Source organism: Sebastes umbrosus, chromosome 11 (assembly GCF_015220745.1).
Source record: "Sebastes umbrosus isolate fSebUmb1 chromosome 11, fSebUmb1.pri, whole genome shotgun sequence".
NCBI lineage: Eukaryota > Metazoa > Chordata > Actinopteri > Perciformes > Sebastidae > Sebastes > Sebastes umbrosus.
This window is the reverse complement of record NC_051279.1, coordinates 2,739,010-2,763,949: the sequence shown is the minus strand read 5'-3', so window position 1 is coordinate 2,763,949 and position 24,940 is coordinate 2,739,010. Positions and strand designations below refer to the sequence as shown.

At 44.2% G+C, this 24,940-nt stretch overlaps 1 protein-coding gene across 2 annotated transcripts in view; it reads right to left on the bottom strand.

Annotated features, from left to right (window-relative positions):
• The window catches only part of ago1 (argonaute RISC component 1), a 28,079-nt gene extending 3,425 nt beyond the window's left edge, over positions 1-24,654 (bottom strand). The window contains exons 1-18 of one of the 2 annotated variants that reach the window (XM_037784414.1): positions 23,955-24,654; positions 18,406-18,592; positions 13,571-13,691; positions 12,454-12,635; positions 11,140-11,276; positions 10,696-10,854; positions 10,408-10,495; positions 9,126-9,273; positions 8,875-8,994; positions 7,438-7,560; positions 6,081-6,214; positions 5,052-5,236; positions 4,796-4,955; positions 4,323-4,413; positions 1,331-1,525; positions 783-917; positions 589-690; positions 263-462 (exon numbers count right to left, since the gene is read on the bottom strand). In XM_037784414.1, the coding sequence (XP_037640342.1) occupies positions 263-462; positions 589-690; positions 783-917; positions 1,331-1,525; positions 4,323-4,413; positions 4,796-4,955; positions 5,052-5,236; positions 6,081-6,214; positions 7,438-7,560; positions 8,875-8,994; positions 9,126-9,273; positions 10,408-10,495; positions 10,696-10,854; positions 11,140-11,276; positions 12,454-12,635; positions 13,571-13,691; positions 18,406-18,592; positions 23,955-23,979 (2,492 nt within the window). In that variant the 5' untranslated portion in view covers positions 23,980-24,654. The remainder of the gene's footprint in view (positions 1-262; positions 463-588; positions 691-782; positions 918-1,330; positions 1,526-4,322; positions 4,414-4,795; positions 4,956-5,051; positions 5,237-6,080; positions 6,215-7,437; positions 7,561-8,874; positions 8,995-9,125; positions 9,274-10,407; positions 10,496-10,695; positions 10,855-11,139; positions 11,277-12,453; positions 12,636-13,570; positions 13,692-18,405; positions 18,593-23,954) is intronic. The other variant, XM_037784415.1, reaches the window with a different exon arrangement.
• Between the last annotated feature and the right edge of the window lie 286 nt (positions 24,655-24,940).

Sequence of the window (24,940 nt, the reverse complement as noted above, 5' to 3'; positions counted from 1 at the left end):
TGCCGTTAGGAGCACCGGAGGACACAGAGGCATACGATTTTTTTCAGATTACCTGTGTCATGCACTACTGTCAGGACAAAGTGACCGTTTTATAAAGATATTTTTAATCATATTTGCTCCAACTTGCCTACTTCAACTTTACTACTTCAACATTTTCCAATAGCTGGGGGTTGTAAAACTTTTGGGGAACCAAAAATTGTGTCATCATGAGCAATCAGCGTTTGAGAAAACCCCGCGTTGCATCTTTCATAACACCACTAACCTGTCGTGTTCTTTGTCCACCAGATGGTAGCGGGCACGGAAGGCCACAAGACGAGCATAGTAGGCTGGCGCGGGGATGGAGACTGAGCGGGTACAGCGCACGTAAGTGTGGCACAACTGGTACGTTAGAATCTGCAACTCGTCAGCCGTGAAACGATTGTCGTCCCATAAGACGTAGTAATGAGACGGCCGGCTGGTACCCTGGAGACGGAGAGAAGACAATGAACATGAGATGAAACATGTATATTCTCTCTTATTATAATCTATTCAGGGATTCTAAAAACTTAAATACAGAGCAGTAAAATGTTCTGTTTCTGTTATCATTACCTGTATGCCCGCGTGGCTGCACAGATAGAAGTCAAACTCAAAGGGATGAGTGATGCTGGTGTCCACTGTTGTCCCTGCAGGAATATTCCCACTCTTCCCAATCTATCAATAAAAAACACCAGATGATTATTATTAAACGTATAAAAACAAGTCACTATGAAAAGAGAAAACATGTTAGAAAATAGAAAACGCACCCTTTCAGACTTGTCAGCACAGAAGAGGCGTGTGTGGTGGCGTTTCTGCACCACGATGTAGGTGATGCCTGGCTGGTAGTCTTTCTCCAACTTGATGCACGCGTCTCTGATGGCCAGGAGCTCGTAGTGGAGGATCTGCACACCAGAACATTATTTATTAGCACTCACTCCGATATAATCAACTTCATAGGTAAATGCTAACATGCACTTTGCCAACATCAAATTTTAGTAATAATAAAATAAGTTATTTGGGTTCTGGGGCATTTTCCTAAACTGCACCCGAACTTTAGAACTCACATCCCCCTCACTTCCACGTACTAGACTCCATTACAGAATCCCAAACTGCTCTTAAGCCCTCTTAAATCTCTTTAAACTACATTTAATATCAGAAAAGTACAGTAAATATCAGATACTTTAAGACTAGTAATATTCTGTGACTTTAACTTCTACTAAAGTTGTTTTCTGATTAGATATCTGTACTTTCACTCAACGGTGGCTTTCAGGTACTTCCTCCACCGCTGGGTTCAACTACCGTGACGTCACAATACCTGTGGCAGCTGTCCCTCAGGAACTCCATCTCTGTAGAAAATGATCCTGGTGGGCTTGAATCGGGTCGACTTGTAGAACTGAATCAATAGTTCGCGCACCATGTAAGACAAGTCTTCGATGATCTCCTGCCTGGGTCTCTGGACTCGCACTGTGGCACAGTATCTGCTGGGATGAGCATCCATACTGCCTACCACCTGGAAGAGACGGGAGGGAGGAAGTGACAGAGTTGAACATGACGCGCTGTCAGGGTTTGATTCAGGCCGGTAACACGTATGCAAAAAAAAATGCACTGGGTATTATAAAGGTGCTTTGCATAAATATCAAATGTATGATGGAGAAACAATCATACATTTTTCAAAATCGACCGCAGCCTTCATCTCAATCCATCAGTCATTTGTCCCAATGTGTATATTTGTACGTTAGCATCCCCTAGAGGCCGCCACTGGGAAGTGTGGGAGGCTCAACATCTACCTTTTATTTTTCTTCCCCTCAAATTCTTCCACTGCGCTACAACAATCATCACTTTCCACCAGTTTTCTCCTCAGTCAGGAGGAACTAGACGGACCCACTCTCCTCTCCTCTCCTCTCCTCTCCTCTCCTCTCCTCTTCTCTCCTATCCTCTCCCGTCCTCTTCTCTCCTCTCCTCTCCTCTCCCGTCCTCTTCTCTCCTCTCCTCTCCTCTCCCTTCCTCTCTGTGTGTGACTCCAGCGTTTGTCATAATTGCTAGGCAACAACACAGCCAACCACAGTTGAGCTGAGGTCAAGGGCGGACGAGGGTTGACGTCATTTCCTTTTTTGAACGTGAGTCAGTCATGAGCCATTTGTTTCCTTTTCATCCCTCACTAACTCCTCTCTTACTACTGCCTCTTTCTTCGCTCCGTCTCATTTACTGTGCATCCGAGTCTAAACAAAAAAGTCAGACAGCAGTCTCTCGTGAAATGGATTTTCAAAGCACTAATTTAATGCATCAGAAAAGAAACTAAACAAAGCACTTGGACAGTTATTCAGGCTAAATAGCTTGTTAAGTGTTATGTAACTGCCCGAGAGTACACAATACTTATCAATGCTGTAAATCAGGGCTGTGACTAATCATGGTTTTAATTCAAGTCCCAAGTTACCAGAGCTCAAGGTGATGAATTCATCTCATCAATCAAACAGTAATATATATAATATAATATTATTCTCCCATTTCTATTGTTCTTCTATCGATAATAAATACTCACATATGAGCTGAATGTAATGACGTTTGCTCTCTATTTATTATAGCTGTGGGATTCTTCTTTTACTGCTGTGCTCCACGGTCACCCAGTGCCACTGTCACCAAGCAACCACGACCAAACGTGTTTGCTTTCCTATGACATCCTGAGGTCATTTGCATTATTTACATGACCTTGTTGTTTTTTTTTTATTTGGCTATCAAAAAAACTGAGCATCTGGACTTCCATCACTACACCGTGGATATTATTAACAATTATTTAGATTTTATTTTCACTTTGTAGAACTATATATATACTTATAAATAGATAACAAAAAAGTTTTTGTGTCTTTGAAAAGGTTTGAAATGAGAGACCAAGGTTCACATCCCTGTGTTGGCAGCCATCCGTTGTTCTTAAAAGGCACTTTTAGTCCAAAACAAACAGCAGCCGTGGACAGAACCTGCCAGACATTCATGCACATCAATGCTGTGAACTGTATAAATGAATTACTTTGACTTGTTGGAATCTATAACCAGTGGCAGCCAAGTGCCTCACGCTGTTGCTCCTCTTGAAATGGCCACTACTATACTTAAATAACCCCCCCGACTGTATTGAAGACAAAGAGAAATACTTGAAACTAGAAAGTCAATATTTTTCCCAACAACAAGAAAAGCTGATTTCTCTTCCACTAATGTGGCAGTTTTAGAGTTATATTAAAACATAACCAGTATGTATGTGTCTCAGTCGCTCCACTTAGACCATGTCTGGATTTTCTGGCTCTACTACCTGACATGATAGCGATAAACAGCAAACCCAAACCCAGCTGTTAAAATGATTCTTCAGACACCTATGGCTAAAGCTTAAAGCCTAAAGGGATTGTTTGTAAGAATCAGAAATGTCTTGTTAACAGCGACACCTGTGGCCGTTAAGTCAACTAAAGTCAGCGTCCTGTTGCTCGCGCTTGTGCTCGCTCTACATAGACATGAAGGAGCATCGCTCAACACAGTGAGGAGACACACGTCAGCTAAAAGCACAATATCACTCTATATTTCAGCTGCTTGGCAGTAATGTTAGCTGACCAGACGAAGGTCTCTCCATGAATCAATGCTGATCCTAGTGTTGGCTTTTCCTGCCTCAGTCTCCCGACCGCGGCCGGAGGGAACAGGGGAAACACCGGAGTTTTGGTCGGAGACGATAACGTTTCTCTCTGCGGAGCCCCGTCACTTCACAAGACACGGGAAACCTCTGTTGGTCTGGAGGAGCTGCAGCAGTTATTTCTGCACAAACGTCCACTGAACATTCACCAGATATTCTCAGAGCTAAACTAACTCTTCTGCAGTGTGGAGTGTGCACGCATACACGTGAGAGCGGAGCGAAAGATCGAGAACGAGCGCGGTGCGTGAGTGAAGGCAGGCAGAGGAGCAGTGTACAGCAGAGACTCCGGTCCTGGAGACCAAAGCTACAGTCTCCCCCGCGTCCTCTGACCGCGGCCAACACTGTTTAACAGACGGGCTTCACTAGATACAACCAAGAGGTTTTGGTGCTTCACTGGAGTTTGTGTTGGAGTCTGAGTCTGAACAGCGTAGCCACACACGAGCGCGCATGGGACACCGACCCGGAATGATTTATATGTGTAAGAAGTTACAAACAGTCCCTTTAACCTGCTTAATAAAATCGGACAAGTGGCCTGCCTTTGTGTGACGTGCAGTAGCTGCACATTCCCTTCCTCTTTCCTGAGATTGTGTTCCAGGTCAACTAGTGTTGTTTTAATGAAGGCGTTGTTTCGGAGACTTACAGCAGTAATGGAGGGCTTCTTGCCGTCTCCAGCAGGGGGGTGCGTGACGTCTGCTCCCAGGAAGATAACCGGCTGCTGGAACACGGCTGACCTGAGAGGGCAAATGGAGGAGGAGATGCAAATTACATTTGCTCGTAAAGGCAGGGTGGGGATGCTTTTGAGGAGTCGTATCATCATCACAGGCTGAAATACTGAGACGGGTCAATACAGTATGTCAACCAGCGGGACTTTGTGGGCTTCAAATACTTAAAATTAGATCCCCCAAAATAAATATTACACACTGGCCCTTTAAGATAATCCTATTGTTTAAGAGTGACATATATGGAAAAGTTGCAGTCCCAGGTCTTGTATGGATGAATGAACGGTTAAACAAGGGTCATACACCTGTTTATATATGTGTGACAGAAGTATTCAAATCCTCACGGTTGTCCTTCTGTCCTCCACGAATGTGTGCAACTAATTCAAAAGCTCACCGTTGGTGAGGCACCAGGATGTTGTTGATGCCTCCCAGCTTCACATTGATCTTGAGGCAGAGGTTGGAGAGGGTCTGAGGCGACGTCTTCACCACGTTCTTCACCTGAACGCACTGCGTGGCCATGCCCAGGAGGGTGTCCCCCACGCGCTTTACCTCGGCTAAAGGGGGACAGTTTGGAAACGGAAACATGAAGAACACCATGATGCTTTTAAACAACCTGTCTTGAGAGTGTATATCCAAGAAAAATAGCCTACCATAGACTGGAGTTTTTCCCGGCAGGATGACGATGATGAGCTGCAGTCCAGAGTAGGTGTTCTTCAGGTGTCTGAACATGGGCTCCACGCTGTCCGCTCCCTGGGCGTATTTACAGAAACATGGCTGACCCTGGATGGGCATCCCGGCATCCTTGGAGATTTTACGCAGCTGGTCCGTGAAGTTCCTGAAAAAGGAAACCAGATTAGTTGACACAATATTCAGCAAGCTAAGGCTAAGGGCTTTTTCATCCTTTACTGTTGCCTTGCACCGCATCCCTGCTCTGTCATCAGGAAACATTATGGATCATATTATAGAGAAACCAATCGCTGTGTTTGAGATACCAAATGTAGGCGTTGTGGATGCACTTTTTTCTCTTGCTAGCAGCTAAATTAAAAGTGGATCTAATGACTTACTGCTAAATGCAAAACAGCCAAAGAATAATATGGTAAAAATGATTTAACCTGTTAAGCCCTAACCATATCACCTCGGGAAAAAACTAGAACTAAAAAACCTACCTAAAAGGAAAATGATTAGCTGCTCAACCACGAGGCTTAGATGAATATATCTGGTCTCCTTTGAAAAGTAAGAAGCTAAGGAATATGAATCCATTGTAAGTAAACTAAACTATATCACTATGGAGAGTACAATGGAGATGCAATAAAAGAAAAAGTATGTTTTTATCCTCGCCTAGTATCAAATCTCAATTTCGAAGGCATTATACTCATATATTATATTATATTACACTCTCTACTACAACTGGACTGTACATTTGATGTAAAATACACCATTTATGATACAAATTATAAAGATATACTCATGTGCTCTCCATGTTTTAGTCATGTTTACGTGTTACTGATCACTGGGAGTTACTATTCATTTCCATATAACCATGTTATAAATACCATAAATATCCCCAAAACATTGAAATAGTAATAAACACAATGAATACTGATCAATATTCGAATATGACCAAAGAGATCCATGCTATTCAGCAGATAAAATGCAGAATGCAAAGGCCCAGTACTTACTTGAGCACCTCTTCTCTGCACTGTTTCTGGGGGGCGAAGCAGGCGATGGCCCACACTTTGATCTCGATGCCGTTGTAAAACTGCTTCCCCCTCATGTCCCACACTCCCTGGTTGGGGGTCGCTATGGCACGGTTCTGTGGAAGACGGGACCAGAGGAGAGGAAGTTTCAACCAAATGAGGTTTATTCAAGTTTATTCGTCATATGCATTTAAAAGTACAGTGAAATGCATTTTACCCTCTCAGCCCTTCAAATCTATAAATAGTACACTAGATAAATACTACAATAAATAAGACAATACCTGATAATAAAAGGTATAAAGGTGATTCTGGGTCTGCTCCCACAATACTTAAGTGTTTTTATTACGCAAAACAATTGTGGACAGTATTCAGTGCGTTCACAGGACTTCTTTGTGCTCTCTATCCCAAAAGTTCGGACAAAAATTGTGGAAGGGGCTTTTGCATATTCTGCAGCCTCAGCCTGGAATTTGCTCCAAAATGACCTGAAAAATCAAGGAGCTGGTATCATTAAACATTTTTAAATCTAAGATGAAGGCTTTAGAAGCAGACTCTATGGCATGCCAATGGTTTTAGTCCCCTTGTTGTACAGCTGACTCCCAGAAAAGTTCCTTTTTGTCCCTCCATTTGTCTTTAGATAGCTCTCTTTTAATGCACATTTTAGTGCTTTTAGTGTTTGTGAATGTGTGTGTCTGCAACTTTGTGTTCTTGCTGCTGACCGTCTTGGCCAGGTCTCCCTTGGAAAAGAGGTTCTTAATCTCAATGGGACTAACCTGGTTAACTAAAGGTTAACTAAAGGTTAAATAAAGGTTAAATAAAATAAATAAATTATACAAAAAAAAAACTAAAAACCATAAAAAAAACAATCCACAGCTCTGCATTCATTTAGAGCTACTGTTCAGCAGTCTGACCGCCTGTCTGAGGGTAAAAACTGTCTCTGAGGCGAGAGGTCTGAGCTCTGATGCTCTGTAGGAGCTTCCCTGAAGAAAGATAAGAGAAAAGACTATATATGCTGGATGACTTGTGTCCTGCATGATGCAAAGTGCTTTCTTCCTGCAGCGAGTGGTGTTAATGTCCTGTAACTGTCCTCATCAGGAGTTTATGGTCATATGATGTAATGTTGCTAAACCAGACCAGTACATGCATCCAGTTCAGATGCTTTCTGTTGCAGACCGGTAGAAGTTGATGAGGGTTTTAGTGGACATACCATGTTTCTTTAAACACCTCAGAACCACTACAGGGCAGATCTACCGTGTGTGGTTCAAATGCAATGTCCCTATTTCCAGACTCCCATGATAACAACATGTTTTTGTTTTTGAATAATAAATGAAGCGTGTATTACCCGTCCTCCGTACTGCAGGATCGGGGCTGGAAGCACCCTGCCCGTCACCTCCGCCATCTCATCCTTCACCTTGATCCCAAACTCCTGGATGTACGGGTCCAGGTTGAAGTTAGCATTCTTCATCTGTGGAGGGAGAGAGAGAGGCCGTCCATCATATCTCACAGTCTCTGTGTGTCTCACACTATGAATAACAGAGTCATACATTCCCATACACCACATGTGTCAAACTCGAGGCCTGCGGGCCAAATCCGGCCCCCAAATTCATTTAGTTTCTCAATCAATTTTGGCCCGCTGAGTTGTCGTGGTCTGCACAGCAACACGTGTGCTCCGTACGCCAAACACACAGGCGTGCCTCTACTGTCTGCAAGCTAGCTAACACAGAATGGCACATAGAAAAAAGGCTTTATATGACGTGTAAACTACATGATCAAAGATCTTTAATTGTACTTGTTTTATTAAATGTCCCACACATACTGTAGTCATATTCAGGACTGTGAAACAGGTTGTTGTGAGTTGGCTGTATGGTAGCCTACTTGTAAAAACGTTTTCATGATGCATTATTTTGCTCGACTAAATGCTAAGCAACTTTTTTGTTGACTTTTGTTTAGAGCTTTATGTGGACTAAATAGTATGTGAGAAGGCTGTATGGGACATGCAACGATATAATCAATATAAGCTGCAGTAGGCCGTATATATTTCCGGCATTATTGAGAATTTCATGATAACCTTTCAGCATATTGTAATTCAAGTGTTCTGAGAGAAAACTAGACTTCTGCTCCTCCTCATGGCTCTGTTTTCAGGCTTTAAAAAATCTGCAACGGGAGACTCTGACCAATCACAGGTCATTTCAGAGAGAAAAAGCATTCCTATTGGCTGTGCTCCGGCTGGTGGGCGGTGCTTGGTATTTCCTCAACTGATCTCAACATGGCTCCCAGGTCACATATTTTACAGCTAAACAGTACACTACAAGATGTTTAGAAAACATTTGAGGAGAGAAATAGGCATTAACGTAACGGAATATTGATTCATATTTGATCAGCTCTGCCTAGTTTGACTGTTTGATCGGAGTTGGCGAGTGATTGACAGCCGGCTCAGAGATGGCAGACTACAGATCAGCTCTGATTGGTTGTTTTCCTCCGGTCTGTGAAATCTTGCAGATGCCGTTAGGAGCACCGGAGGACACAGAGGCATATGATTTTTTTCAGATTTCCTGTCTCATGCACTACTGTCAGGATATAGTGACCGTTTTATAAAAACAACTAAATCATATTTGCTCCATTTCTACCCACTTGTGATTTAAACAAAAGCATGTTAATAAACTATATCTGTCCAGCCCTTTGATGTGATTCTCTTGTCCCAGTGTGGCCTTTAGTGAAATTGAGTTTGACACATCTGTTGTGTTGCCTCCTCCTCCCGCCCGTCGTCTCTACAACTCACCAGCCTGCTGATCTCCTCCTGTCTGTCGGGTGCAGAGCGAGCCGTGGCTTTGATCATAGTGGAGGTCTGATTATCTGTCAGCTTCTTGATGCACCTTTGACCTGCTACAATGTTACACACCTGGAAGGAGTAAATCCAGAGTTAGTCACATGCACTAATCCTGGATGAATCTTTATTCACTCTCTATTGGTTCAAATCTTTAAATGATAAACTCGTATCACAGTTTAAATCCTCCTCGAGCCCGTCCTCACCTCCAGAGGCAGGTAGGTGTGCTTCTGCTCCTGCCCCACCTGTAGACAGGGCAGGTGGGGGTATTTTAGCTGCAAGTTGTACTTCTGCTTGAAGTACTGGGCCACTGTACATTCTACTGTCTGCCCGCTTTCAAGCTGGAGGGGAAACCTGGTGGAGGAGACAAGAAACATGAACGACAGTGAAGATGAAGAAGTTGCCTTCGCTGTAATGATTAACAACGGATTTTGAGTGGATCAAATACTGATGAATATTGCTACTATATAATGAGGGGAGGAAATCGGTAGGGGTGATGATGTAATGATGCATCGATTCAATGATCAATGATCCAATATCATCGATGCAAAGTGAAAACATCAATACATATCATCATCTTTAAGATATGCCTTTATTTTGAAATTATATTTATTATTTTTTATTTTAAAGAAAAGATAGTTTTTCATTTAAATGTCTGGAAGAACTCAGTAATAAAATTGTTAAATCATATTTCAGTTGCTTTTTGTGAGTTGTTATAATGTAACCAGATTGAGTTAAATGGGCATATGATATTGTATCATATTGATCGCAGGCCCGAGAATTGAATCAAATCAAAATCGTGTCGCGGCAGACTTTGCGATATCGGCAAAATATCGTATCGGTGTCCAAAGAATCAATATAATATTGTATCATGATGAAACTTGTGATTTACACCCCCTAGGAATCAGTTTTGCCTGCGTCAGCAGGGACTAGAGATTAATATAGTACCTCTAGGAGAGTTCCAGGTGCAAAGAAAGTGCCAAAAAATGAGTCAGATAAAGAGAGAAAGAGGGGGAAGGTGCCAGTGTGACAAAGAGTGAACAAGAGAGAGACGCCACTTAAGCAAAAACAAATCATCAGAAAACACTCAGCGGAGCGTCAACTGTGGAGACAGGATCCTTTTCTACCTCTGCATGTCTCTTTCTCATTCATTCAAACATCAGAATCATGCAACAGCAGCTACAGAGAACAACAGGATGACGCTGTGTTGTCGTGTTTAATTTGTCGAAACACAAACAGGAATGTGCAAAGGAGGGAGAGTTTATCGTAAATTCATAGTTTAGTTCCTGAAATGTTGTTCCTGTGGCTCCTTGGTACCTGGCACAAGCTCCAAGATGATCTCTATGGCAAACTAACGTATTCATATCTAAACAGATGATTTAAATCCATAGAGCCGTTACGGGTGTATCCTAATAATGTAGATGTATGCAGAACAGATAGACAATGGGTGTATTTGATTATGTAATTCAATACTGTCCGTGTACTTACGTTTGGTGGCTGGCAGGTCGTCGGGTGACATTGCATACACGATACTTCCTCTTCATTTGGCCGCAGTGAGTCACCTCCACCTTCAGGCCTGGGGATGCCAACGATAAGAGGTGCAAACGGGCATTAAAACAAAGTCATTAAAAGAGCTTCAAAGGAAAATATTGCTAATAAGATATGGCAGTAACTTATGCATGCAAGGTCTAGGAAGGTGTGAGCAAAGAATCTTTAGACAGAGATATGAAGGTGTACATTTATTTGATTATGATGATGTGTTTGGAATGCACTTGCCGGTCACACTGGCCGATAGCCCACCTTTAATCTCCTTGGTGAAGCGGACCCTTTGCGAATCGGTGAGAGTCTTAGGCTGCTCGTCGATATTGCGAATGTCCAAAACTTCACACATGAACTCAATTACAGGCTGGGCTTTGTAGAAGGCCGTGGCAGACACTAGAGGGAGACAGAGAGCAGAAGAAAGTCCACACAGGTCAGAGAAGAGCAGCTAAACAGAAAGGTGCATCGATGCCCTAAAACTTATATGAGCCTTTACTTCACCTCAAGTCTATATTTGTGACTTCATATAACGATTGGAGGTTCAAATCCTCTTAGGTCTCAGAGTAAAATGCACTATTTCTGACCCCCCCACCCCGTTTCTTGCCCAGTCATACAATGTCAGTAAAAAGCAATGAGATCACTGACTGACTACACAGACACTCAGTCACTTCAGTGACTCACCATCAATGTTGAGCATCATCTTCCACATGGCGGGGCGCACAGACTGGTGGAAGCCAAACCAGACTTCCCTCCCCCCGCCCAGTGGGTGGTAGTATCCTTCAGGTGGGGAGAAAAATGATCGGCCCACTGGAGTGTACCTAATTAGAGGAGGGGAAAATGATGAATGTGCAAAAAGACTCGACTTAATTCAAAGCATGACCTCAGCATGACTTCATTTCCAGTCATGTTCAATCATCTCATGTTAGGAGGTTTCAGAATAAGTCAGCTCTTGAAATCATTAGACAAGAAACCTGCACGGAAAAATGGGAGTTACAAGGAACAGTGTTGTATTTATCTGAAACAGATAAGAAACATGATCACTGAACTGACTACAAGACTTCCTCATTGATCATCTCCAAGTAAAGCCCTTAAAGCCAGTTATCGTTATTCCCCTGCTCAGCATTGTTCAGTGGACACATTCACACAGGTTTCAGCTAACAACTTCTTGTTTAGTGACTCTGACACCTGGAGCTATGATGCATGTGAATGGAACAACCCAGTTAACCTGGCTAGGCTGCACAGTTTGTTTTAGTCAACTTGGCAAAAACAGGACTTTCCAATCTGCTTTTAAGAAGTACATGCAAATAACTCAACTTGACATGAGTAAGGGGTGTTGCACTGTTTGTGTCTGTACTGGTGTATCTAAGAGAGAAAGGGTTCCAGTGGTTTACCTAGGGATGTTAATAATTAACCGTTTAACCGTTAACTGACATTAAGCATTTTAACAGATTAACACTATCGGTTAAAACGGTTAAGAGGCAGAGCCGGAGTTGCAGGATACAGGAAGTCAGCTCCGGTCTCTCCAGCTCGCTTGAGCGGAGCGAGGAGTTGTAGTTTTGTAGCATTTATTCTCTGACAAATAAACTGTTCACACACAGCTACACCTACGTTCACAGCTAGAACGCCACCAACCACCTCACACTCACCTCCGCAACACACACACGCGGTCTGTCGGACACTCGCTAAAGCTAAGCCGCGCTGACAGAGTACCGTTACTCCGGGCAGACACACAGCTGACAACCTGCTGAACTAAACTAAATGTGCGGTGGAGACTTTTCCTGGGAAAGTGGCTGCATGTCTGCAACACTACACGCAGCATCGTAGCTGCTAAGTTCACGTCCCGGACGGTGAACTGGTGTCTGTTGTGCTCCATACACTGCAGCTGGAACACCGCTGCATGCGAGGCACAGATCTTGTCGGTTAACGGTTAATAATCGGTTAACGGTGGTCGGTTAAGAACATTTTTCAGAATGAGCATCCCTGCAGTAGGTGTACCTCATAGAGGCCAGGTGGCGCATGGCCACATCCAGGGCTTGGACCGAGTCGAGAGGGACCTGCAGCCGACCGCTGACCAGAGTCTCCTGCAGCAGGCGCCATGACACTTTGGCCAGCCAACGGATGGACACCTTGAAGATTCGGTCTTTGCCCTCACCTGGGATGGTTACCTCAAAATCCACCTGGAGAAATAGAGGACAGAAAGGACAGAAACGGAGAGAGAGAGAGGTAAAGAACAAGGCTGCGAGAGGAAGGAGAGCAATAACCAGAGAGTGAATGAAGATGGTCTATTAGCAAGAAAAGCTAATTATCAGGATGTGCAGTAAACTGGAAACCCTGTTTCATACAGGATCCATTATTCAGGAAGGGAAGGCGTTTCACACCACAGAGGGCGGTTCAAAAACACCTTGCCTACTACACATCACGCTCATATGACATATCCGGTTCTGCCAGCTTCCTGCTAGCTGTATGTGGCTGTAATAACGGAGATACTGGCTGTAATTCATCACTTTTATTATCTTCTAATACACCCATGGGCTGTATGCTGTCAGCCTGTACCACGGTGGATGTATTAACGTCTCTGTTCCCAAACAGAGATGCTGGCGTTGCAACGGACTGAACAATTGACTTTCACTTCTTGGCAATATACAGTACGTTCTTTGGTTAAATTTTCCTCCTTCGGCCGGTGTCGATAACGTTACTCGCTCCGGAGTTGACCCCCGCCGTCACTCCACTCAGCCTCCGGGAAACAAGAAACAGGAAACCTCTGTTGGTCTTGAGGAGCTGCAGCTTTTATTTCTGAAACCTCACCACTAGATGTCGCTAAATCCTACACAATGTTCCTTTAATACTAGAAGTCTCCAACCAGACAGTAACAGTGTTCCATAAAACAGTAAGTGGTTTTGTGTTTGTGGTTGTTGATGAATACTGAGATGAACATATGTGCTCTGCAGGAGATAAAGAGCTCCTTCTATTCAGTGTTTTTCATAAAGCCCTTCCTCCCCAGAGAGACAAACTCCCGTTTCAAAGAGGACTTTATTGATCCCTGAGGAGACATTAGCTGGTGATAATGGCATGGTGTAACGGTGTAAAGCAAAAACCACTGCACAACATCTACCTTCTCACTCCCGATGGGAAGTGCTAGCACCGTGTAGATGTTCTTCTTGCCGTCGTACACCGGCTTCCTGTCGCCAAAGAGCTGGGGCTTGAAGTGTTGCACCATGTATTCCACCACCTCCCTGTAAGGAACGCAACACAAAGACAGTACGGGATTAACATGCGCCAGAAACAGACCCGGCTCGGACAATTAAACCCATCGCCTGATCAGGATGCTCTTTTGTGATCGGGGTGGGGGGGTGGGGTAGTTCTCAAGTTGATAGAATATTGATCAAGCAGGATGCAGCTGTTGGGTGCAATAGCTCATGGTCACGGGGGGAGAGGCGAGGACAAAAAGAGCGAGGGCGTGGGCGAGGGGGCCACCTTTCAATGCCTGTGCCTTGGCCTTCATATAGTGTGGGGGGATGAGGAGTTGTTCTGAAAGGAAAAGGTCAAAGGGCTTGACCTTTGCATGCCTTCTTGGAACCTTTGTCTCGAAGCCTAAAACCAGAAGAGACCCTCTCTGAATGATGGAGAAGGTGAACGAACGAACACATGCAACTTTCAGGGATTCTTCTTTATCTGAGCAGATGTTTATGGTTGCGTCCGAAGCTCCACACTAACATGCGATTCAGTACGCTAAAACAGTTTGTGAGATGTTTTTTAGTATGTCCGAAATCTTAGTATACTATCTCCAGTTAAATATCCAGTAAATATTAAGTTTTGTTAGCTGTAATATATATTATAAATGAATTCAAGCTTTGATTCTCACAAGCGTGAGTCGTTTTGGTCACATGAGGTTGGCACGGGTTACCGTGGTTACGCGTCTCCAACCGTCAAGGAGGCTCTCGGGAAGTGACGACGTAAATTACTGCTTCAGTGCGTCCGAAAAGATACACGCTTACTGTTTATTCACACAAAAGGTATGTTGAATGATAGTACACATGTTAGGTATGTCATTCACGGTATGCGATTTCAGATGAAGTCTTTGTGAATGACATTCAGCTGACAGGAAGTAAACAGGGACCCAAGCCGTTGCCTAGCAACGCAATTCCGTTGAAACGGAGATTAAATAGGAGATTTACTGATTTGTTCATTTGTGTCTGTTTCTGTTCACATCCTTGTTCACTGGGAAGTCACTAAAGCTCAAGGACTCTCCTAGAGTGCTCTCTTGTCTTTTCTACGGAGATCTTCAAGGATTTTAACAAAAGATTGCTCGTTCAAATCAAAGAAAAGAATATATATGAGTCCACTGGTATTAAAGTGGAGGTAGGCAGGATATTTTTGGCATCATTGGGCAAAAATTGCATAATCAGCATATTGTTATTCAAGTGTTCTGAGAGACTTCTGCTCCTCCTCATGGCTCTGTTTTCAGGCTTTAAAAAAATCTATCGCCTTTGACCAATCACAGGTCATTTCAGAGAGAGAGTGTTTCTATTGGCTGTGCTCCGGTCATGTGACCGGTACTTGGTATTTCCTCAACTGATCTCCTGCTGCTGGGTCACAAACTTTCTCATTTTACAGCTAAACAGTACACTACAAGATGTTTCTGAAAACATCTGAGGAGAGAAATAGGCATTACAGTAACATAATATTGATTCATATTTGATCAGCGCTGCCTAGTTTGACCGTTTGGTCGGAGTTTGCAAGTGATTGACTCGTGGCTCTAATAGACGACAGCTGGATGGCAGACTCCAGATCAGCTCTGATTGGTTGTTTTCCTCCGGTCTGTGAACTCTTGCAGATGCCATTAGGAGCACCGGAGGACACCAGAGGCACATGATTTTACCTGTCTCATGCACTACTGTCAGGTTATAGTGACCGTTAAATAAAAATAACTTTTTGTTTTTAATCACATTTGCTCCATTTCTTCCCACTGCAGCTTTAAGTCGGGGCTGTTTTAGTAGTCAGAATAAAGAAGTTATTCCTTTCAGCTTTGGGGGGAATTAACTAATTTATCTTGAGGAAATACAGTTATTATTATTAACGTTGCACAAGTCTAAATAAAATTGTGAACAATAATGGCTACACGTTTTGTATGAGAACATCTGGCTTCAAATAACCAGATGCCATTTTTTATTCAGAACAATAAAACACAGACCATCTATCAAGGGTTTCCTAAATTTATTCTAATCTCACCATTTTGCAGCCCGTCTCTCTAAATGATCATTGATGATTCTCCAAAGGGGCCGAGGCTATTAGTCAGTCAGCCGCACCGGGACAGTAAACCTGAGAGTTCACAGATTGGGCTGGTGCCAAGACTCGCCCATATATATATATTATATTCCTGCTTGTAGCCTGTCCCTGCTACCTGACACACGACTCCACACAGTGTGCAACATGACAGCCGATCACATCTAGCTGACAGCTGCCTCAGAGTGTGACACTACACTTTAGGTCTAAAGCGGAGACAGCTGAGTGAAAAGGGAAAAAGGCATTCATGTCTTTATGGAGGGGGTAAACTCTCCTGGATCAAACATGATGACAACATATGTGTTGTATGGCGTGCTGCCATTTCCCCTCAAAGGCAAACAACACAAGTCTTTTTTAAAAGGAACTGTCTCTCTGGAGAGCCATGACAGACAGCACACACCCACCACCCCACTGCATTTTCTAATTTATCTTTATGTACTGTTTGTTGCTTGGATTAAAGTAATAAATGTGACAAATCATGACCGCGGCAGCTCTTTCTTGTTTTTAATTTGTTACATCTGGAAAGAAAAAAATGGAGGGGGCCAATAAAAAGTGTCTAGGGATTCATAGTTTCCAGTGTTGTCATAATACCAAAGTTATGACTTCAATACGATACCCTGCCTACATATCTCGATACCGATACTGAAACGATACCACAGCAAAAATCTAAAACATCAGGAAAAGTAATGTAATATAGACGACAGAACATGGAACTTAACGCTGAAATTATTTTTCTTTAACGGTCACTAAATCCTGACAGTAGTGCATGAAACAGGTAATCTGAAAGAAATCATGTTCCTCTGTGTCCTCCGGTGCTCCTAACGGCATCTACAAGATTTCACAGACCGGAGGAAAACAAGCAGTAAGAGCTGATCTGAGGTCTGCTGTCCAGCTGCCGTCTATGAGAGCCGGCTGTCAATCACTCGCGAACTCTGACCAAACGGTCATACTAGGCAGCGCTGATCAAATATGAATCAATATTCTGTTACTGTAATGCCTATTTCTCTCCTCAGATGTTTTCAGAATCATCTTGTAGTGTACTGTTTATTGGTTTAAGGTTATTATGGAATTTTTTTGCCCAATGATGCCAAAAAATATACTTCCTACTGAAGCTTTAATTTTCTTTTTTAATAATTAAAAATATTCAAAGTAAAAAATTAGTTTGAGTTTGTGATTTCTTTAATAGTTAACTTTATATTTGCATTTATTTTTTTTGCGTTTATATTTGATAAAGCACACATTTGCATTTCATCTCTGTTCTTATTTCTATTTTTCTCATAACTTCTCAGTATTTTTTTTATTCTAAAAGGGAACAACTGTAATTTCCCCCGGAGATCAATGATGTATTTCTGATTCTGGTATCACTCATTAAACGGCGTTTTAATAAGGCTGTTTTTAGGCGCATTAGTAACAGACATAACAGTTAAGCGGTACTGCAACACGGTGGATGGCGATGAGGGAAAAGCTGCTAAAAATCAGTAACTGTAGAAAGTGCTGTGTTGTGAAGACTAGTTTCATGAAAACAAAAATACTGAAGCTTGCAAGCATGTTTACAAGTAACACAGCGATCCGTGCTCGCCTGAATAGTTAGAGTGAACCTAATAGAAGACTGTCTCTTCACAATAATAAGGATACATTTCATTTTCATTGTAAACTGCAAGATGCCTATTTTGCTCCTGCATCTTATCATAAAAATGATTGGAAAGCCACTAACAATATTATATTTATTCTATCCAATAATATCCTTAGAAGAACCGTTCACAAACACGTGGCTTCATTGAGATTTTGACACAACAATTTTGATTTAACCTGCATCAGACAACGAGCGATTCAGACCGCTTCGCAGCATAAACACCAGCCAAGGTGAAAGGGTCAGTTCAGTGAGATTCACTTTTGAGCGCACTGACACACTGACAGCTGTTGTTGCCTGTTGGGCTGCAGTTTGCCATGTTATGATGTGAGCATATTGTTTTATACTAAATGCAGTACCTGTGAGGGTTTCTGGACAATATCTGTCATTGTTTTGTGTTGTTAATTGATTTCTAATAATAAATATATACATCAATTTACATAAAGCAACATATTTGCCCACTCCCATGTTGATAAGAGGATTAAATACTTGACAAATCTCCCTTCAAGGTACATTTTGAACAGATAAAAAACGTGTGATTAATTTGCGATTAATCAAGATTATTTATTTGCATGGTGCAAACATAACGCACGTTAAAGGTAGTGAGACCATGTGAGGTGTACTGGAGAGCTGAAGAGCTCTGTTTCAGCTGCAGACACAAAAACGTGCTAATCAAAGTGTAACAATATATAATTAGTTGTTAGAAAGAATTACATTTAAATCCCAGTTGCATTGTTCGTGTTGAAAGTAGCTGTTGTTGTTGCTGCCTCCTAAAAAGACTGGCAACACGGTGATTACAAGTGACTGTTGGGCTTTCATTATCCAATTTCAACTTTTCCACACTGCAGACATTTCAGCTGCTTGTTGACTCTTTTAAAATGCATGCCTAGTTTGCTGCCACACGTTAATAACCGTTTAAGACACATGACAACTGACGAGTACTGATCTGGTAGATTAATGCGGGACGTTGCAGACGAGACATGCAAGAAACACTGTGACTGTGATCAGATGGAGGCGGAGCCACGTCCCGTTACCTGTTGACTCTCCGTGGGCACTTGTCGGGCTTGATGTCCACCTCATAGTGAAAGACGTCCATCTTTGGGATCTCCACCTCGAAGTAGTTGGCCAGCAGCTTGATGGGCTTGCCCACGGTACCCATGCCTGGCCGGCGGGGGGCATGGAACACCTGCTGCAGGGGTGGGGGGAAGGCCCCCATGGGCACTGGACAGACGGGGGATAGAGAGGCATCGAGGAGGACAGGTGACAGAGGGGAAGAGGAGGAGGTTCACAGCAACAGAAGTGAGGAAAGTGGATGTGCACAAGTCAAAGCAGAGGGAAGCAAACAGGCACACATGAGATACAGTGAGGATGTGGCAAAGGAAGTGGTTGTGAGCAGCGGAGGACAGGGCGACCAGAGCGAGAAATGTGGCATAAGCCGGGAAGGAAGCGTAGGCAGGGGCCAAGAGGACATGATGGGAGGACAAAAGAGTGAAGAGCGAGGGGCACGAACAGGAAGACAGGAAGAGGGAAGATAGGAAGAGAGAGAAACGATGAGAAATGGAACAGTTAAGCAGCATAATGTGAATTCGCAGCCAGGGAGATGGATAGAGGTGTGTTATATAAGTGGTAAGATGGAGGAGGCATGGCATGGCATAAGGAAGAGGAGGAGGAACAACCAGATTAGGTCAAATGAGGACGGACGAGGGAGAAGAGGAGGAGGAGGAGGAGGGGACGGTAGAAAGAGAAATTATGGTGGAAGGGAAGAAAAGGAATACATCGTTAGTTATGTAGCACGGCGAGATTTCTGAATTTATTTATCACATGCACTTCAGTTTTGTTGTGCTTCTGATCACATCTCTGCTATACACAACACCAACAATGACAACGGTCGATCGATGAAACAATCATTTTGATGTCACAGATTGTGACATCTGGGAGCGCATCAGGGCGGTCCCGAAATACCATTTTTGGGGCTTTTGGGATTCGGCGAGAAATATTCAAAAGGTATTGGAAGCTCTAATGAGCAACAGGCTGACATGTTCTTCTGTCTGTCTCCATCTCCTCCGTTTCACTGACGCTGCCGCACTACCGTACAAACCTCTACACACCTCTACACACAACAAACAGCAATATCTGTCTGAGAACAACTAATAATAACTAATGTTGAATATGAATAAATGTGGGATTATCCCTTATTTCATGGGCTACTTGGGGATTTATACTACGGATGCACCGATACCGATACCAGTATCGGGTATCGGGACCGATACTGTGTTAATCTACTCGTACTCGCAAAAAGGCTCCGATACAACGGCACCGATACCACTTTACGGCAGCGTGACGTTCACCCCTTGTCACCATCTTTCGGATCCTATCGCACACACTCACGCTCCACCTCCCCGACGGTGCGGGCGAGACGGGCCAGTGGTGCGCCCGGTCCGCACTTTCATTGCGCCACGGGGTTTTGCTTGCACCCTCTGACTCACGCGTGCGTTAGACTCTTTGGTCCGTGTTTCAAGACGGGTCGGGTGGGTTGCAGACATCGCCGCGGACCCCTGACGCCTTTTGCATTGGCCGAGCCCCGATCTGGGGGCACGACGAGGTTGGGGCGCACTAAGGACGGTCCACACTGTGGACGGTCCGCACTGAGGACGGTCCGCCCCGGTGACGCTTTAGCCGGTCGCGTATGCAGAACTCCCCAGCCTGGCACAGAGAACTACTCGTATCGGTACACGGTATCGACAAGTACCCAAATGTAAGTACTTGTACTTGTACTGACAAAAAGTGGTATCGGTGCATCCCTACTTTATACCATACTTGTATATATAGAAAAAGAAAACACTAAGCATTCGAATACTGATATGTCGATTACCATGGCAACGGTTAAAGATTCGAAGCATTCGGGTCAGCCCTAGAGCGCATAATGACTTTAACTGACCGATTGATTCATCAATTAATTGAGAAAATAAATTATAGATTATATCGATAATGAAAATAAGTCTTCATCAAACACACACTTCATTTGTCAGTTATTTTTTGTTATTTGCTCGTATAATCTAAGCCTTTTTTTTAAAAACAGTATTTCACTGGCAGAAGAAGAAGTAACAAGTAGCCCACCGCATACACTGATTTAGTGACTATCAGTGTCCATACTAGCATTGTGTCTTAAAAAACAAGTCTGAGCCAGTCCAGGAGGTCTAATACAGAGGGGGGGACCCTAGACTGGGTGCTAGATGTGAGGCTATAGCTGTGACTCCTGCCTGAGAGGGGCCCAGCGCCTTAACCTCTGGGTCCCCAGAGAACAGCCCTCCTCCACCACAACAAAGACCCCAGCTGCCCTGCTCCTCTGTCTCACACTCACACACACACACACACACACACACACACACAAATACACGGGTGTTCGACAGAGGGAGCGCCCTTGCTACGGCGAACACACACCCTCACACACACAAACACAGGGGGCCCCCTCTACATTCCCAGCCTCACCATGGAGACACCACGGCAACACAGCATTGTCATGGATATCAGGGGACCTGTGTGTGTGTGTGTGTGTGTGTAGGGCTGTTGGAGGAGATGGGAGGAGGCCGGGGTGCCGCTGTGGTCATGCTGAAGAGACCTTGGCCTTTTTGGTCCTGGACTGAGCGTGTTCCCACATCGGGGGCCGCGGCGCCTGTGTATCCCGAACCTGCTTTAAATAGCTGCTACATGGAAATCATTGGGTCAAACATAAACCACTCAGTCATACTGTATTCTCACTAAGCCTTTAGGAAATGCCAAACTGACAGGAAGAGTAATATTAGCCATAAAACTCAGAAAGATGCTCCGTTTGTGTGTGTTTACATGTAGAATCACACTTCGCCACAAACGCATCTGACAAACACCGTAAACACAGACACCAGACATGTGTTGACCACACGTACTCCGTGTGCAAGAAGAGCACGCATGTGTGTGTGTGTGTGTGAATATAACGCCAGAGTGTCTAGAGTGAGTTGTGATCGCTGCGCGCTCACACAATGACACACACACACACACACACACTTCGCCCTTGTGCCAGTGAAGGCAGATGGTGAGAAGCGGAGCCAGCGCTTTCACATATCCCCAAGACAATAGCAGTCTTTCCCGGGCGGTGAGACTTAAAGCAGAAGAGCTTTGGGCGCTGCATCACCAACATGAAGACACTCACAACTTACTGTCTTTACGATGACGTAACAAGCAATAAGTCTCATACTTTAAAGTCATATCTAGGGACATTTTTGTGCACCTTATTTTGGTTCATTAACGGCAAATTTGCCCGTTTTCATGATCCTTCGGTGCGATCTGCAGTACAACTAATTTTAAGTATAATTTCAAGCTCACAGTTCTACACTCTGGGTTCAGTATGTAGCTTTTAAATAAATCTATTTGGCGGTAATAGCAGTTCTCGTGCAGCTAAAGTGTGAGTGCTACCGAGCTTAAATGCAACTACACAGTTAAAATGAGCCTTTAAAATCTCAAAATAGGGACGAGTGGTGGGTGTTTACTAGGAGACCCCCGTCCCTCATCAGGAGATCACAACAGGCCAAGTATATGAATGAAAAGAAACAGCCAATTATGCTTCAATTGTTTTTGGCCGAAACAATTTGGCTCTCTGAATAATTGGCTGTTGACCGCGAGTTAAACATGGCAATCAGCTCAATCTTGGAAAAATAGCACATTGAATAATCACACTTCAAACACAAAAGCAGACTTTGAGATGAGGGGCCCGCCCTGGGGGCCCTTCCCCCCATCCTTAAAAAATAAAAACAAGCCTATTCAACTGGATTCAAGGTTCAGTGTCTGGACTGACAACATCATTTCAATCTCAGGGCCCTATACTTGTACCAATAAAGAAAACTATATCCAAGGAGGGTTCGGAGAGAGTTAACGGGTTCTATGAGGTCACAACAACACCTCAGCATTCAATATCACATAAACCCTGCCATCCAAAAGTACAAGACACACTCAACAAGGCGGGATTATAAAAGTGCCAAGGTTCAAGATTTTCCACAATAGGTGGACTTCAGACTTTGGCGTGAAGTCAAACACTACCTAGTTGGTGTTTTAATTGGCTCTATCCAAAGAAAACTGCTAAATAAAAGATCATCACACTGGGCACTGAGAAATCTGAGTGAAACAACTGCAATGCACTGCACATGCTTCTCAAACAGGTTCTCTGTTATAATACAATATGGTTCCTATATACCACTTTATAGACTGCACATATATACATACTACATTTATTTATTGACGGACTGCACACACTATGTTCACCCATTCACTCTGTATCTTCTATATCTCTATTTCTTGTTTTTATAATGTTTGTATACCTTTACCTCTCCTGTGTTTCACTCTGTTTGCTGATGTTGCTGCTTTGACACCTGAATTTCTCTCCGGGGATTATTAAAGGTTCATCTTATCTTATTTTATCTTAAGAGCAGATGCACAGATATCCCAATTGGAGGATTATTTTTGGTTCAAACATAAATAAATGATGCATCTGTCGCTGCAGATGTTTAGGCCTGTGTGTCCCTAATGTGTAATGTGTGTGTAGGTGTTAAACTCTCTTTTGGACAACCAGAACAGTGAGAGAGCAACCATAAGCTGTCAGTGTAAAGGGAGGCAGGAGGCTGGAGGCTGGAGGCTGGGGGTGCTGTGCGGGGTGCAGCCAGCTGCTGCTGCTTGAAGGTGGGCTTCTTCAGGCTCCAGGCTCCAGGCTCCAGGCTCCAGGCTTCATGCTTCAGACTCCAGGCTTCATGCTTCAGACTCCAGTCTCCAGGCTTCATGCTTCAGACTCCAGGCTCCAGTCTCCAGGCTCCATGCTCCATGCTCCATGCTCCATGCTCCAGGCTCCAGGCTCCAGGCTTCATGCTCCAGGCTCCAGTCTTCAGGCTCCAGGCTAACCTCCAGGCTGCAGGCTTCAGTCTCCAGGCTCCATGCTCCAGGCTCCAGTCTTCAGGCTCCAGGCTGCAGGCTGCAGGCTCCAGGCTTCTACAGGCTTAAGGCTTCAGTCTTCAGACTCCAGGCTTCATGCTCCAGGCTCCAGGCTTTTCCAGGCTTCAGACTCCAGGCTTCATGCTCCAGGCTTCTCCAGGCTTCTCCAGGCTTCATGCTCCAGGCTCCAGGCTTCTCCAGGCTCCAGACTCCAGGCTTTATGCTCCAGACTCCAGGCTTCTCCAGGCTCCAGTCTTCACCTCGTCCCTCCTCACCCAGATTCCCACGACCTCCCTGCACCCCTTCGCATGCATGGCTGAGGATATTTGTCAGCCCTCCAACAAGGCTTGTCTAAGACTATAAATCTGGATAAATAATACCGTTTCGTGCATGCATCCTGCAGGAGACAGCCATAAATCTGGATGAATAATAAGGTTTTGTGCATGCATCCTGCAGGAGACAGAGCCCCCCCCCCCCATCTCTCCATCTCTGCAGCCGAGCCTCCTCCTGTATCCCCCCCACAGAAGGCCAGGCTACCCCGGTTTATTTTATCCATATGCAACCTATCTCTGCAGCCATAACTCGGGTATGCATCATGCAAAAGCATTAAAGTATAAATATATAAACGTACCAGCGCCAGACGGTCCCGGCTCCATCCCATTCACTTAGCTGCGCGGGTCCAAAGCTAGCTGGTCCGGGTCTGGGTTCCTGTGGCCGAACCGGCGGCCCCTTCAGGCTGGAAGCGTCTCAGACCTCCAGCCTCCTCTTCCTCCTCCTCTCTCCTCCTCCTCTTCCTCCCTTCACAGAGCCCCCCAGACCCGCAGAGGAGTTCAGGCTAACGGCCGTAGCTGCCAGCTGCTTGTGCTGCCCGTTAACCCAGGAGGTAGAACCGGTACCGGTACCGGAGAGCTGGAGGAGCGGTACTCTCTCTTCTCTCCTGCAGCGGCGCCGTGATGCGGCTGAGCGGCTGAGTGTTCGGAGGCGCGCTGTGAGTAGCTGTGCTGTGATGTCTGGTCTCTGGTCTGGTCGGTGTGTTGTGCTCCTGATCCCCTTCCTGCAGGATTCTCCAGCGGAACAACAGAAAGAGGGCCAGCCCCTCCTCACCCTCCTCAACCCCCCCAAAAGAAACTTCTTCTTTGCTATTAGAAAGTGCAAAAGAACTGTTGATGAACTTGCTGTCACACCCAGGAGGCTGCAGGAGGAACTGCACTGCAGATATGCTAATAAAGAGTCATGAGAGGACAGGCCTCACACAAAGAAACACAGATATTATTAAATAAATTAATCATTATATAAATAAACTGCACAGAAAATATTTAATCATAAAATCGTGAAATAATTCAGAACATTTTAAAGGTCCCATATCGTGCTCATTTTCAGGTTCATACTTGTACTTTATGTTTCTACTAAAACATGTTTATATGCTGTAATGTTAAAAAAAACTTTATTTTTCTCATACTGTCTGTCTGAATATACCTGTATTCACCTTATGTCTGAAACGCTTCGTTTTAGTGCATTGAAACGGAATTGCGTTGCTAGGCAACAGCTTGGGTCCGTGTTTATATTTTATTTAAAGGTCCCATATCGTGCTCGTTTTCAGGTTCATACTTGTATTTT